At 42.8% G+C, this 14,434-nt stretch overlaps 1 protein-coding gene across 2 annotated transcripts in view; it reads left to right on the plus strand.

The window, feature by feature from the left end:
- The window catches only part of SEC22C (SEC22 homolog C, vesicle trafficking protein), an 84,110-nt gene that overhangs the window by 39,968 nt on the left and 29,708 nt on the right, over nucleotides 1-14,434 (plus strand). The window contains exon 11 of one of the 2 annotated variants that reach the window (XM_030549951.1): nucleotides 3,207-3,852. The exons of the other annotated variant lie outside the window; for it this stretch is intronic. Coding sequence (XP_030405811.1) covers nucleotides 3,207-3,335 — 129 coding nt within the window. The 3' untranslated portion in view covers nucleotides 3,336-3,852. Of the gene's footprint in view, nucleotides 1-3,206; nucleotides 3,853-14,434 lie in introns of those variants that run through there. 2 annotated transcript variants of the gene reach the window in all.

The raw sequence follows: 14,434 nt of genomic DNA on the forward strand, positions 1-14,434 counted from the left end.
TGGATCCTATGTCTGGTGCATGGACAAACACCTGGTAGAGATTTGTTAGAAAGGAAGTAGGATTGGCAGGGAACCATTCACAGAGATTTGGTTCTATAATGTGAGTAAGCCTGCCTAGAAAATCCATGTTAGGGAACATACATTTAGCAGTGTATGTCCATTAATATCTGAACGCTTCTTCCAGCTTGGGTTGTGATTCAGAGACCAAGGAGAGGTCAAGTTAACCACTGACTGTCCTAATTTTTTTTTCTGTAAATGTTTACACTGGCTTCTTGGTATGTTAATTCTGTGCACAGTGTGTGTATAATGTGTTTAAACTTTCTTTTGCTAAAACAGGAAAAGAGATAACATAGTTTACATTTATATGAGTCCTTCAGGATCTAATAAAATGAGCGTTTTACTGTTTGAGAACAGAAAATCCGGATCAGAACACTAGGATTGTGCTTTGTATTGAATCAAATCTTTAAAAGGAATCAATTTTTTTGTCAGAGCCTTAGACCATTTTAAATAGTTTGTTTATCCACTTAATTCTCACTTTCAGTTTTCACATTAAGTCGCTTGGAAACTCTCTTCATCTAGAAATACAACACAAGAAAATAGGCCAAGAGTAAACTTTCCTTACAGTTAAAATATTGAGAGTACTTTGCCAATTTATGAAATATTGACCCATTCTCCCCCGCCTTTTTTAACCAAAGATCAGTTAAGGTTTCTTGAAAGGCTGGCTGGTACCTTTTTAAAAAAAACTTTTTTGCACTGCATTAACAATTGAACCTGTGTATATGTATGTAAAGTCATTTTTTGCACGTGTGTGTGTATATATGTACATATCTAGTATGATTAGAGTAAAAATAAATGACTTTTTATAATGGCTGTGTTCATTTATATCTTCAGAAATAAGTGAAACACATCAAACAGGATAAACAAGCTTTTAATCAATGTTGCATCATAAAATATAAATATACATACCAAACTCTTGACATACCTACTGAAGGCTGGAAAATATATCTTGAGAATAACTTGGAGAGAAGTTGAGCTTATTTAACAAATACATTTTAAATCCAGTCTGGTTCAGATGTTGCCCTGACACTTGCTGGGCGATCTGTGTGGGCTCTCTGTTTTTCAGAGAGAGAAATGTCTGCATGTAGTCATGGTGGGCTGCTTCAGTGATATGTTACACCCTCTGAAAGCTGCCCTTCAAAGAGATGGATGCTCATCCCTGGGGCTGTTTAAACTTGGACCGCACAAAGCACTAACAAGATCTATCTGATCTTGCAACCTATTCTGTTATTTAGGACCCAAAGCAACTAATTGGAGCTGCATCTGTGGTGCAGAGCAGCAGCCAATCTTTAGCTAAGGTCACACGAAAAAAAAATATTTTGAAGACAATGGAATTGTTAAAGTCCACACAAAGGAGACCCATAAAAAATGAAATTCAGTGTACTAAATTAAGACAAGTCAGACTCCTTTTAGATCATTTGGTGATTGTGGAAGGGAGTTGGGGTGATTTAATTTGAGCCATAAGTGTAACTTGCATTTTCTTACACTCTCCTGTTAGCTTTTTATCCTACACTCCTCTCTTCCATCCCCTTAGCAAGAACCTTATATCAGCCTAGATTTCCTTAGAAGCAGTGATCCAAAGGTGATGTGTAAGGAGATAGGGTCTGAGTTACTGAGTCCTGTGCCCATTTTCCAATGTGTAAATATAAGGTGTTTTCTAAATTCCAAGGCCTTGCCTTTGCTAGGAGAAAAGGTGTGTTTAACCCTTTAAAAGCCTAGTGTAGACAAGGAAAGTTGTAGTTTTAGTAAATCTTAGCTGGTCTAACAATTTTTGTTAAAACACAACTGCCTTTTCTACTCTAAGATGTTAATGCATGTTAAAAATCTGCCCTTTTCCTAGTGTAAACATGACCCAAGTTGATGTGGGATACCATGTGGGTGACTGGGCACCAAAGTGGCAGATGAAATTCAGTGTTGATAAATGCAAAGTAATACACGTTGGGAAACATAATCCCAACTATACATATAAAATGATGGGGTCTAAATTAACTGTTATCACTTGGGAGAGATTTTGGAGTCATTGTGGATAGTTCACTGAAAACATCCACTCAATATGCAGCAGCAATTTAAAAAACAAAAACAAAACCTAACAAGGTTGGGAATCATTAGGCAAGGGTTTAAAGAAGACAGAAAATATCATATTGCCTCTATATAAATCCATGGTACTCCCACATCTTGAATACTGAGTGCAGAGCTGGTCACCTCCATCTGAAAAGAGATTGGAATTGGAAAAGGTACAGAAAAGAGCAACAAAAGTATTTAGGGGTATGGAATAGCTTCCATAGGAAGAGAGATTAATGAGATGGGGAATCTTCAGCTTGGAAAAGAGACGACTAAGGGGATATATGATGATGTCTATAAAATCATGACTGGTGTGGAGACAGTAAATAAGGAAGTGTTGTTTACTCCTCATATAACAGAAGAACTAGGGGGCACCAAATGAAATTAATAGGCAGCAGATTGAAAACAAAAGGAAGTATTTTTTCACACAACACACAGTCAACTTGTGGAACTCTTTGCTAGAGGGTATTGTGAAGGCAAAGACTATACCAGGGTTCAAAAAAGAACTAGGTAAATTTAAGGAGCATAGGTCCATCAATGGCGATGGGCAGGGATAGTGTCCCTAGCGTCTGCCAGAAGCTGGGAATGGGCATCAGGTGATGGATGACTTGATGATTACCTGTTCTGTTCATTCCCTATGAAGCACTTGGCATTGGCCACTGTCGGAAGACAGGATACTGGGCTAGGTGGGCCTTTGGTCTGATCCAGTAGGGCCGTTCTTATACCCATAAATGCACTGAAAGAGCCAGGTTACCACAATTTCAACTCTAGCTTCACTTTTGATTGTGCCCTAGTGTATCTACCTTCAAAAGTTGAAGGGCTGAGTCAGCCTTGTTGAGATGCTAACTAGCGGTGCTGGAATGTATAGATATTTCCAACCTGAAGCTTAACGGAAGTGTTTATGCTGTAATGAGGTACGATGTGGTAAAACTTAGCCGGTAACAAATGAGAGCCTTATTCTTCTGAACTGCTCCTCCCCCTTAGAATTCTGTTTTTCTGGTAAATAAAGGACTGCTCAGAGCATGTGTCTTCTTAGAATGCCAAATGGAAAAGAGCAACTGCTTTGCCCTTTTTTTCTTTTCCCTCAGTGTTATGGGAGAAAGCAATTACAGCTTCATTTTCTTCTGAAGATTCTGAGAAGAGAAGGCAGGAGGATGAGAGGCGCGTCATGCCAAAAGAGGAGCAATTTCTCTGGTGATGAAAGTGCAATTTTGTGATAAGGCCTGCACATCTATGCCTTACCCTGGGTGTTTGGCAACTCAACTTTTGTGCTGATGCTTTCCTTTGAATGTGATCAGCTACATCTAGAACTATGTTTGGAGCAGTAAAGGTCGCCAGGAAAAAGATCAGCTTGGAATGCATTATTTGTTCCTGAGGCAGGTTTGATGAGTGTCCTGGTTAAAAATGAAAGAATCCTGCCATTATAACAGCCGTTGGTCCTTAAATGGATCACAAACATGGTGGCACACAGCCTGCTTAGGCCCCCAAATTTGTTTCCCTTAAGGGCAAGAAGCATTGGATACCATCTTAAGAACTCATCAGTCACTATGCCATAGACCTGTGGTATCCACAGTATGTGCCTGGGGCTGGAAGAGCAGAGAAGTTATTACGCTCCCTGTGGAATAGCCAATGAGTTTTTAATGTTGGCTACTGTTTACAGCATCTCAGAAGATGCTTTTTAATCTATGTCAGAAATGAAAGTTGATTAATATTAAAGAGGAACAGTAACTGGAATGTGGTTGCACGAGTGTTTTGCATTCTGAATTTTGTGTCAGAATCTTCAAACTTGAAATGTTTTGACCAGATCGTCAGCTGGTAGAAATCATGAAACAATGGGTGGACATGCTTATAATATTTTCCATTGTCAAGTATTTTATTAGGCATTTGAAAACTGACAACCAACTATCCAGCCCGGGGAGGGGTGGTGGTGGGACTGCAGACACACAACTTGTAAAAATTGGGATGACTTTTTCATATTTGAAAAACTGAATTTTGGGATTTGTAGACCAGTTTTCATGCTTAGAGTTTTCATATCTGATTCTTAGACCCAAAAACCACACTTTTAATTTTCACTGTGTGTTTTTTTTTTTAGAATGTCTTTTTTACATTTGCTTCTCAGGTAAAGAGGAAAACTAGTTTTGGATACTTGAAACAGACAATTTTGAGTAATTAAATGGTGAAAACTCTGATTTCTGCTACTTCTAAGAATAAAAAGTAATCAAAACACAGGGCCATGCCTAATTACATTTGGTAGAATAAAAGTCATTCTGTATCAGAGGAGGTGAGAAGGCGCAGAGAAGATAGAGGGACTGAAATAATGGCTATTGAAATGTAAAGCACTAGTCAGCATAGCACAAGTTTAGAGAGAGGGGCTGAGATTCATTATTTCATTACACAATGAAATATACTAACATACAAAATCCTTTTTTTCAAGGGCTCTGGTGTGGAACAGTTTAAAAAAAAAGCAATTATGCAAAAAATTCAGCTATGGAATATATTAGCGCACATAAATATGTATTAGGCCATATGTAAAGAGCCTTGTTCTCTGTGGTGCTGAACTCCCATCAGCTCCCACTGACTTGACTGAAAGTTGGACGTGCTGAGTCCCAGGCAGGATCAGACCTGAACAATCCACACTTGCCTGATGGCGAAGGCCAAAAAAGTCTTTCAGTTCATGCAGCCCATTCAGATGTGGGAGTGCAGGATGTGTGACCTGCCAGTCCCCATTACTTCCAGCACTCAAGACACACAAGTTGCTGGGATGGGAATCCCCTCTGGGTGTGCAAGTCCCATTGATTCCAATCGCAGATGGAAGCTGGGTGGTCTTAGCAAAGTGGACCCTATATATTCTAAATAAGCATCTGTTTTACATGTTCAGCCATCTCTTAAAGGTATATAACCATTATTCATGTAATATCCATCCGGGTACTTCTATGGCTCTTATCACCAGGTCTGAGCACCTACGTTTATGTTATGGTAACATCCAGAGTCCCTAGTAAAATCTGCAGTCCCATGGTGCTAAGTATTGTAGGAATATTGAGGCAGACTCTGCGGAGCTTAAATCTGCGAAGGAGGAAAAAGTAAATATTCCCAGTAATATTAGGCCACTCTGTGAGAGAGGTTTTGGTCTGAGAAGTTTGTGTCTTAACAGCATGCAATTCCCTTCCAGAGGTGGAATCTCTCATTCATATTATTGCAATATTAATTTATTTACTTAATTCTGTGCTGCTTTATGACGATCCAACTTTCAGTTGTGCCTTCCCATCCCCCGGCGCAGTGTATTCTTTGTCTTTGGCCCTTTGGAGGTCAGGACCACTGTTTCCTCTGTAACCTGGCTCAGGCAGAACAGTCAGTGTTCAACAAGTGATATATGCCCATTCCATGTGATCTCTCAGTGTACTGACTGGATCCAACTATAACCCACTGGGATGCAGACCCCTGCATGGCATCAGCCCTGCTGGAACTTTGGAAAAGTTCTTCCTGTGACTTGTTGAAGTGAGTCCATCGCGCTGTATGCAGTGTTGTTGGTTGTTCCCAAGATATTAGACAAGGTGGGTGAGGTGATATCTTTAATTGGATCAACTTCTGTGGGTGAGAGAGACAAGCTTACTGTCCAGTTAAAGATATGACCTCACCCGCCTTGTCTCCCTAATCCAGCAAGCTGCTAGACCTGGGCACTTTATTTATTCCAGCCGGTCTTGCAGCATATAACGTTCTATTTCTTATTAGCTCTCTACACAGCCTTATGCCCTGATCTGCATAACCAAGCCTTTGCACTCGCGTGGGGCCCGTGATGTCAGTGGTTTCCACAGAGGGGATCTTCTGCATGGAGCTCATTCCTGCATCAGTGCCATAAATTGTGCGGTGGGGATTGGGCTCATTAGAGGGCCAACTTCCAGGGCACCTTTCTGCTAATAACTGAAGTCAAGGACACAAACTGTTGCGTGATGCAGTGATTCAGGCAGGCATCTGCCAGGCAGAGCAGATAAAGCCTTCATCTCAGATTTGTAGGAATTCCTATAGTATTTCCTTTAGTTTATTATCCATCTCCTTAACCTCCTGTAGGACATTGTATCTGTGTGATGGTGCAGTGGGATGCTGAACACTGGTCTGACAGGAAGGGAAGAAAAAATACCCTATTTAATTTGAAATTGCAGGAGGAATGAGATGAAATTTGAGACAAAGCGCAACTGAAGAGTGGGGGCAAAATTTTCAAAAGTGCCAGTGTCTTGGAAACTTGTCACATTTTCAGAAGTGACTTAGGCCCAGATCCACAAAGGTACATGGGTGTCTAACTTCTAATGATTTCAGTGGCAAGTAGGCACTTGAATACCTTTGAGTATCTTGGCCCTATGGCCAGCTTTTCAGAAGTTTTTTTGGTTGCCTAAAGCTGTAGATAAGCACCTGGTGGGCTTTCCAAGAGCAGGGAGTTGGCACCTAACCTACTCAGGCACTTTTGAAAACTTCCAGTGAGTGTCTGTCTGCCGCTTTAGGCACCTAAAACTACTTTTGAAAATCTGGCCCTGAGGCTCTGAAACTCCCTGGAATTCAACAGAACTTAGGCTCCTATCTGTCACTTTTGAAAATTGGACTTTGGTTCCTAAGTCACTTAGGTGCATTTTGGTATTTTCTCCCTCACTCCAGCTCTAGTATAGTTCTTAAAGCACTGAGGTAGCTGAATTTTTCCTTACATTGCCTCATTTTCTAATGAAAGTTTCATGTACATCTATATTCTTCCTTAAGGAGAACAAATGCTATAAACACACACACATGCTTATTGCTAAAAAGGCTGCTCCTTTTAATCCTGCTCCTTTTGGGTTCATTACCGAGGTTTCCACTGACTTCATTAGGAGCAGGGTCACCTTAGATCACTATTAGCTGGTTCCATTGTATTTAACTTCTTGGTTACAGAGATGCTTTCACTAGGAAACGGGGTGCATTTTAAAACGTTAACTAACCCGTGTTAACACTACATCTTACCTTGTCTAGGCTAGGATTTTAACACCTGTGTAAAACACCTTTTCCTAGCGTAGATGTGGCCAAAGTGAAATGTGTTTTGAAGATATCTCTAGTTACAATTCAGGCTTTTTTAAGTGCCAATCGCTGTTCTAACCACTAAGAGGCGTCAGCGTCCAAGCTAATGCTGCATTTCTCAAGCCACTGGGGAATCGGACAGATGGAGAATTATCAGTGGGTCTTTAAAAAAAACAAACCCAAAACCTGCTTATATGAAGAATAAGATTTCCCAGATAGATTTTGTTTTGGATTTTACAAAACATAAAGCACTTCAGACACATTAAGGGGAACACTCCAGTAAGAAAAGTCCACTTGCCTAACTGCATTGAGGCAATTTGTCAGACCTAAAAAAATTGCAGCCTCTTTTTGTCCTTTCCCGTTTTTGGTTCTTTGACGAATGGTTGTGCTAAATATTAACCCTCCGGTTGCTGATGATTGGGGCTTTCTAGCTGAGCTCTAAGGACTCAGGAAGGGAATTGATTGTGCTCCAGAAACCACTCCAGTAAGGGGGTATAAATATTGAGGTGCAAAACATATTCCTTAAAAAAAAGTTAACCAGTGTTTGAAAATTTAAGCAAAGCAAAAAGGAAAACTACAGTATTTATGTCTTGGTTCAAGGCCAAAATCAGTGTCTGTACCTTTGATTTTGATTAATCTGAAGGCAACATTCTTTCCTAGCCAAGACAAGTAAGTCACTTTCCACTTTGTAGCCTAGCGGTTAGAGCACTCCACTTGGACTCAGGAAACCTGGGTTTAATTCCTGGCTTGGCCTCAGGCTTCTTGTGTGACCTTGATACCTTGGGCAAGTACTATTCTGTGCCTCAGTTCCCCATTTGTATCTCACAGGGGTATTATGAGGATGATCTAATGATAACATATTCTTCCATGCATAAGCTGATTATGTGGTAATACTTAAATGCCTTACAAGTAATGCAGGAATAATATTTACTTGCCTTAGAGGGGATGCTGTGCGGCCTAGTGGGTAGAGCACTGCCCTGCCCTGGGACTCAACAGCTGTGGGTTCTATTTTTGGCACTGGCTTGCTCGGCGACCTCAGTCATATCATTGCTCTGTGGCTTAGTTTCCTCATCTGTAAAATGGGGATAATGACACTTGTCTGGCTGTGGAAAGTGCTTTGAGATCTACAGCTGGAAAGTGCTGTATAAGAACAAGGTATTATTAGTTCATTACTATTCCTATCTATCAGTCTGTATGAGGTACTAGCTTAGCTGTTTGTAGAGAGACTTGGGATACTCAGAAAGGCAGAAGGAGTGAAATCCTGGCCCTCTGAAGTTAGTGGGAATTTTGCCTTTGATTTGAATGGGCCCAGTATGTCACCCAATAAACTTGCAAATGATTACAAACAAAGTTAATGTGAGAGTTAGATAAGAAGTCAATTTTTAGGGGTTTAGAGCCCAATCCTTCTGCCACTGAAGATAACAGCAAAACTCCCATTGATATAGAAGGGAGACAGACCAGCCACACACGCAGCCTCCCCAATCACGAGGTAGGAACTCACTCAAGCAGAGCAAAAATACAAGGAGGTGAGAAAATCCATTTGCCTCTTGGAGGAGCTAAAAGGATCCTTCCATCTTCAGAGACAGAGCAAAAGTCCCAGTCCTTTAGTGGAGACCTGTATATAATGCTGGGTGTCTGAGAGAGAACTACAGGGCTTGGCAATGAAACATGGTTTGGCTGCCTTCCAGCTCTTGGATCCTCTCCATCTGCTGCTAGTGTTCTTGCGAGGCTCAGGAGCAAGGACTCTTTGTCTTTCTCCAAAAATATTAGGCTTTTATGGAGATTTCTATATATTTTCCTCCCTACTTTTTAAACGAATGAGTGTGTCTTTCTGCCGCATTCAGTTGTTTCTAAAGAACCAGCATTCAGCGGGCCTCGAAACTCCTGTTCTTATACCATGGAAAACGTGGTTCTTCCACCTAAAATTGTCTATTATTGTGTTAAATGCTCTTGTGGCTCCAACTCGAAAGTGGGCTTAGAAAGATCCCGTTCACCATCAATGTCTTTGCATGCTAAGGGTGTGTCTATGCTGCAGTTATAAACCTGCCGCTGGCCTGTGCCAGGCTTGCGGGGCAGGGGCTAAGATGCTGTTTAATCGTGGTGTAGACATTCAGGTTTGGGTTGGAGCCTGGCTCTAGGACCCATCCCGGAACAGGGGCTGCAGCCCAAGCCCAAATGTTTACACCACAGTTAAACCACATTTAACTGACATAGGCCCAGTCGAGGGGGTCTGATTGCAGAGTGGACATTCCTTAAAGAACTGATCCAAATTCCGCTGACTTCAGTAGGCTTTGGATTAGGTGCTACAGCCCAGATCCTGCAATCAGGTCCCTGGGGAGCTGATTGCAGGAAAAAGCTACTCTGCTATTCTGCTTGGGATAGCAACACGCTGAGAAGTCCAGTGACCCTCTCGAGGGGGCTGCTGCTTTTCAGGGGGTGGCTAGACCCAGCATGGCCCAGCAGAAGGAGACACGTGTCCCAGCAGCCCACATTATAAGGACCTTATGCTGCTCCCCTTCCATCAGTGCACCTCCCCTGGCTCCACTGGGGTTACTCCTGATTGACATCAGTGTAAGTGAGAATCATAAAAGTGTAGGACTGGAAGGAATCTCAGTAGGTCTCCTCGTCCAGTCCCCTGCACTTAAGGCAGGGCAATGTAATAACTACACCATTCCTGCCAGGTACTCGGCTAACTGTTCTTAAAAACCTGCAATGATGGAGATTCTACAGCAGTGTTTCTCAAACTGGGGGCTGCTGGAAGTGGCGCGGGACAAGGGACTTCCTGGCTGCTGCTTCCAGCAGCCTCCATTGGCCTGAAGCGGCGAACTGCGGCCAGTGGGACCCATGATTGGCTGGACCTGCGGACAGGGCAGGCAAACAAACTGGCCTGGCCCGCCAGGGGCTTTCCCTACGTAAGCGGCAACCCCAGTTTGAGAAACACTGTTCTACAGCCTCCCTATGCAATTTGTTCCAGTGCTTGACCCTGACAGCAAGTTTGTCCTAACATCCATCCTAAACTTCCCATGCTACAATTTAAGCCCACTGCTTCTTGTCCTATCTTCTGAGGTTAATGAGAACAGTTTTTCACCCTCCTCCTTGTAACAACAAGAGAATCACGCTGCCCCATAGTCCCATCCCGAATAGGATCTGTAGGTATCTTCTGGGTTTTAAGAGCTGGATTCTTTGCCTCAGATCCAGGCCCAGTTGTCAAACTGATAAATCTCTCTAGTGGAGGGGAATTGTCCACTGGCATTTAGCTGACAGCATTGATTTTTGTGCCATTGTCTGTCTGTCACCAGGTGTAGGGGGTATTTTGGGAATGGGAGGGGTGTGCCAGGGCCTGTAGGAGGCTGAACTCTACTATGCAAAGCCAATTTGCCATTGGCATATGATCTCCTACAGAACATAGCTAGCTGTTGTAAGTTAGAGTAATGCCTAGGCTGCTCTAACTTTTCTTGAGGCTGGGGCAGCTTGAGAATCCAGGTCTGACCCTCTCCTGTCCTGTGCTGAGTAGATCTTGGTGCAGGAGGAAAGCTGGACCTAAATGTATGTATTTTTAAAATGTACCCTTCACTATTGAGAAATATCAGAGGGGTAGCCGTGTTAGTCTGGATCTGTAAAAGCAGCAAAGAATCCTGTGGCACCTTATAGACTAACAGACGTTTTGGAGCATGAGCTTTCGTGAGTGAATACCCACTTCCTCAGATGCATGTAGTGGAAATTTCCAGGGGCAGGTACATGCATCCACTACATGCATCTGACGAAGTGGGTATTCACCCACGAAAGCTCATGCTCCAAAACGTCTGTTAGTCTATAAGGTGCCACAGGATTCTTTGCTGCTTTTATTGAGAAATAGCCATCATTAAAAAGCCTTCATTTTGGGTGTGACACACCAAGAACAGTCCTCTCCTCCCCGCCATACGCTAAATGTCCAGAAAGATGCATTACTGTCACACATGTAAAACCAGCAGCTGTATGTCTGGTATGTCTGTTTATCTACAGAAATTAGACTGGCTGATAATATCATGCCAAAAATCCATACAAAGGATGCAGCAAATAAGAGCATTACAAGCCCTATTTTATTTTTAATTGCAATCAATTCATTTCCTTCTTCAGAATAAATTCGTGTTTTTAACAGTTTTTAACAGTAAAAAGTTTTGAACAGTTTTCAAGTACATAAATATTTGTTACAAGGAAGAGAGAGAAATATTGTTCTTGTTCACTTCTGAGGATAGGACAAGAAGCAATGGGCTTAAATTGCAGCAAGAGAAATTTAGGTTGAACATTAGGAAAAAATTCCTAACTGTCAGGGTGGTTAAGCACTGGAATAAATTGCCTTGGGAGGTTGTGGAATCTCTGTCACTGGAGATTTTTAAGAGCAGGTTGGACAAACGCCGGTCAGGATAGTCTAGATAATACTTAGCCCTGCCTTGAGTGCAGGGAACTAGACTAGAAGACCTCTCAAAGTCCCTTCCAGTCCTGTGATCCTATGTTCGCTGGGCTCCATCCACCAAGGTTACACCCTAACAAACCTAAGCGAACCCTAAAAGAGCATAGGACCATTTCACCACCCCAGGCGTCCACCTAGGAACTGACCCAAAGTCCATTGACGGCCATGCTAGTGCTCACAGTGACTTCAGTGGGCTTTGGATCAGGCCCATGGTAACTCCCTGGCTACTTTATGGTGTCTTGTGGGGGCAGTCTGTGACTCGAGTTCTGTGGGAAATCAATGTCTTCCCTTCGGCTCATGCAGTTCAGTCCAAATCTTATTACAATAAATTAAGTTTTGGATTTTCCAACTCTCCTCTGGGCTTCTAGGCGCAGTGTCATGGTATAATTCCCCACTCTGAACCTTAGCATCCAAAAGATGGGGTACCAGCATGAATTCCTCTAAGCTCAATTACCAGCTTAGAACCTGTAGTGCTGACACCAACCAGGAATTCCAGTGCCTGGTACACTCTGGTCCCCCCAAAACCTTGCCCGGGAACCCCCAAGACCCAGGCCCTCTGGATCTTAATACAAGGAAAGTAAACCCTTTCCCCCACCGTTGCCTCTCCCAGGCTTCCCTTCCCTGGGTTACCCTGGAAGATCACTGTGATTTAAACTCCTTGAATCTTGAAACAGAGAGGAAAATCCACCTTCCCCCCCTCCTTCTCTCTCCCCCTCCCAGACTCTCCTTGAGAGAGAAAGTAATCCTAACACAGAGAGAAAATAACCTTTCTCTCCCCCTTCCCTCCTTTCTCCCCACCAATTCCCTGGTGGATCCAGACCCAGTCCCCTGGGGTCTCACCAGAATAAAAAAAAAATCAGGTTCTTAAATAAGAAAAGCTTTTAATTAAAGAAAGAAAAACAGTAAACATTATCTTTGTAAATTTAAGATGGAATATGTTACAGGGTCTTTCAGCTATAGACACCGGGAATACCCTCCCAGCCTAAGTATACAAGTACAAATTAAAATCCTTTCAGTAAAATACAAATTTGAACTCCTTCCAGCCAAATACACATTTGCAAATAAAGAAAACAAACATAAGCCTAACTCGCCTTATCTACCTAGTACTCACTATTCTGGACAGATAAGAGACTGTATCAAAGAGACTGGAGAGAAACCTGGTTGCACATCTGGTCCCTCTGAGCCCCCAGAGTGAACAACAACCAAACACTGACAGCAAACACAAAAACTTCCCTCCCTCAAGATTTGAAAGTATCGTGTCCCCTGATTGGTCCTCTGGTCAGGTGACATCCAGGCTCACTGATCTTGTTAACCCTTTACAGGCAAAAGAGATATAAAATACTTCTGTTCTATTAACCCTTACTATCTGTTTATGACACGCAGTTTGACAAAGATATCTAGGCTCCAAACTTCCATTGAAGTGACTAGATGATCTGAACACAGCCCTGCTCTCCATCCTGTCTCTCCAAACAGAAGTGCTATCATGGTGCAGTTAGCCAGTTGGACTCCTTGCCCGGTCTTCCGTGGGATTGCAGTGAGGATTAATCAGTGCTACGGACCTGCACTTGGAGGTTGTCTTCACTAGGAAAAACTATGTGTTCTTACCATGTGTTTGCTAGCATGTGGTAACGAACACCAGGTAAAAGCCTAGTGAAGACGAGGCGGTTGTAGTTTTAACACGTTAGCAGGTAAACCTTAGGGCAGGGCTTCTCAACCAGGGGCACCCAGGGGTCTTCTGGGCGGTTCTTCAACTCATCAAGGTATTTGCCTAGTTTTACAACAGGCTACATAAAAAGCACTAGCTAAGTCTGGACAAACTAAAATGTCATACAGACAATGACTTGTTTATATTGCTCTCTATATACTGTGCACTGAACCGTAAGTACAATATTTACATTCCAATTGATTTATTTTATAATTACATGGTAAAAAGGAGACAGTCAGCAATTTTTCAGTGCTGACATTTGTGTTTCTACATCTGATTTTGTAAGCAAGTAGTTTTTAAATGAGATGAAATTTGCGGGTACGCAAGACGAATCAGACTCCTGAAAGAGGTACAGTGGTATGGAAAGGTGGGGTGCCACTGCCCTAGGGTCTCCCCCATTAGAGAACGGCCCTAGGCTTTTTCTCCCCCTGGTGCTTACACAGACTATGAAATATGAGTTGCACACGCACCCTTGAACATCTTCCTTAGAAACTTGGCACATCAGCCAGTTCTAAAATGAGTGCTGTTGTAATTAAAAAAGGAGACATTATTGCTGGCCTAAGCAGTTGTGAGTCAGTGGATCACACAGGACTCATTTATGTATTGGCAATGCCAGCACTGAAATAACAAGCCATCAAAGTAATGGAAAAGTTATCGGGGTGAGTGATTAATCCGCAGAATCTGCTCGAAGGGCTTCAGCTGGGTGATGATCAAATAAACCGGACAAGTCCTAATTAACTCTGGACTTGGTTTGGTTTCGAGGGGTAGGTCGTTATCATTATTGTTAGTCCACCAGTATGCAGGAGTGTGCTAGGTGCCTTCCAGGTCTTAGCCCAGATCTTTAAAGGTACTTTGGCTTTGCTCCATCAGCATTGCAATGCCTAACTCCTCTGGGTAAGTCGACACAGCCAATGGCGGCCAGCCTCTGAGTCCGGGGCGACGGATTCAGGCCCGAAGGGCGTGTGCTGTGGAACTAAAAACAGCAGCGTAGATGTTATGGTCTGGCTGTGAAGCCAAGGGAGGAGGTATGAGCTCCACGCTGGCTCTGAGACCTGCTGCCACTCGCTGTGTAGAAGTACCCCCCACCCGGAGGAATGTTCAGCCCCAAGGAAGGTGTCCAAGCTCCC

This window comes from Gopherus evgoodei, chromosome 2, assembly GCF_007399415.2.
Source record: "Gopherus evgoodei ecotype Sinaloan lineage chromosome 2, rGopEvg1_v1.p, whole genome shotgun sequence".
Lineage (NCBI taxonomy): Eukaryota > Metazoa > Chordata > Testudines > Testudinidae > Gopherus > Gopherus evgoodei.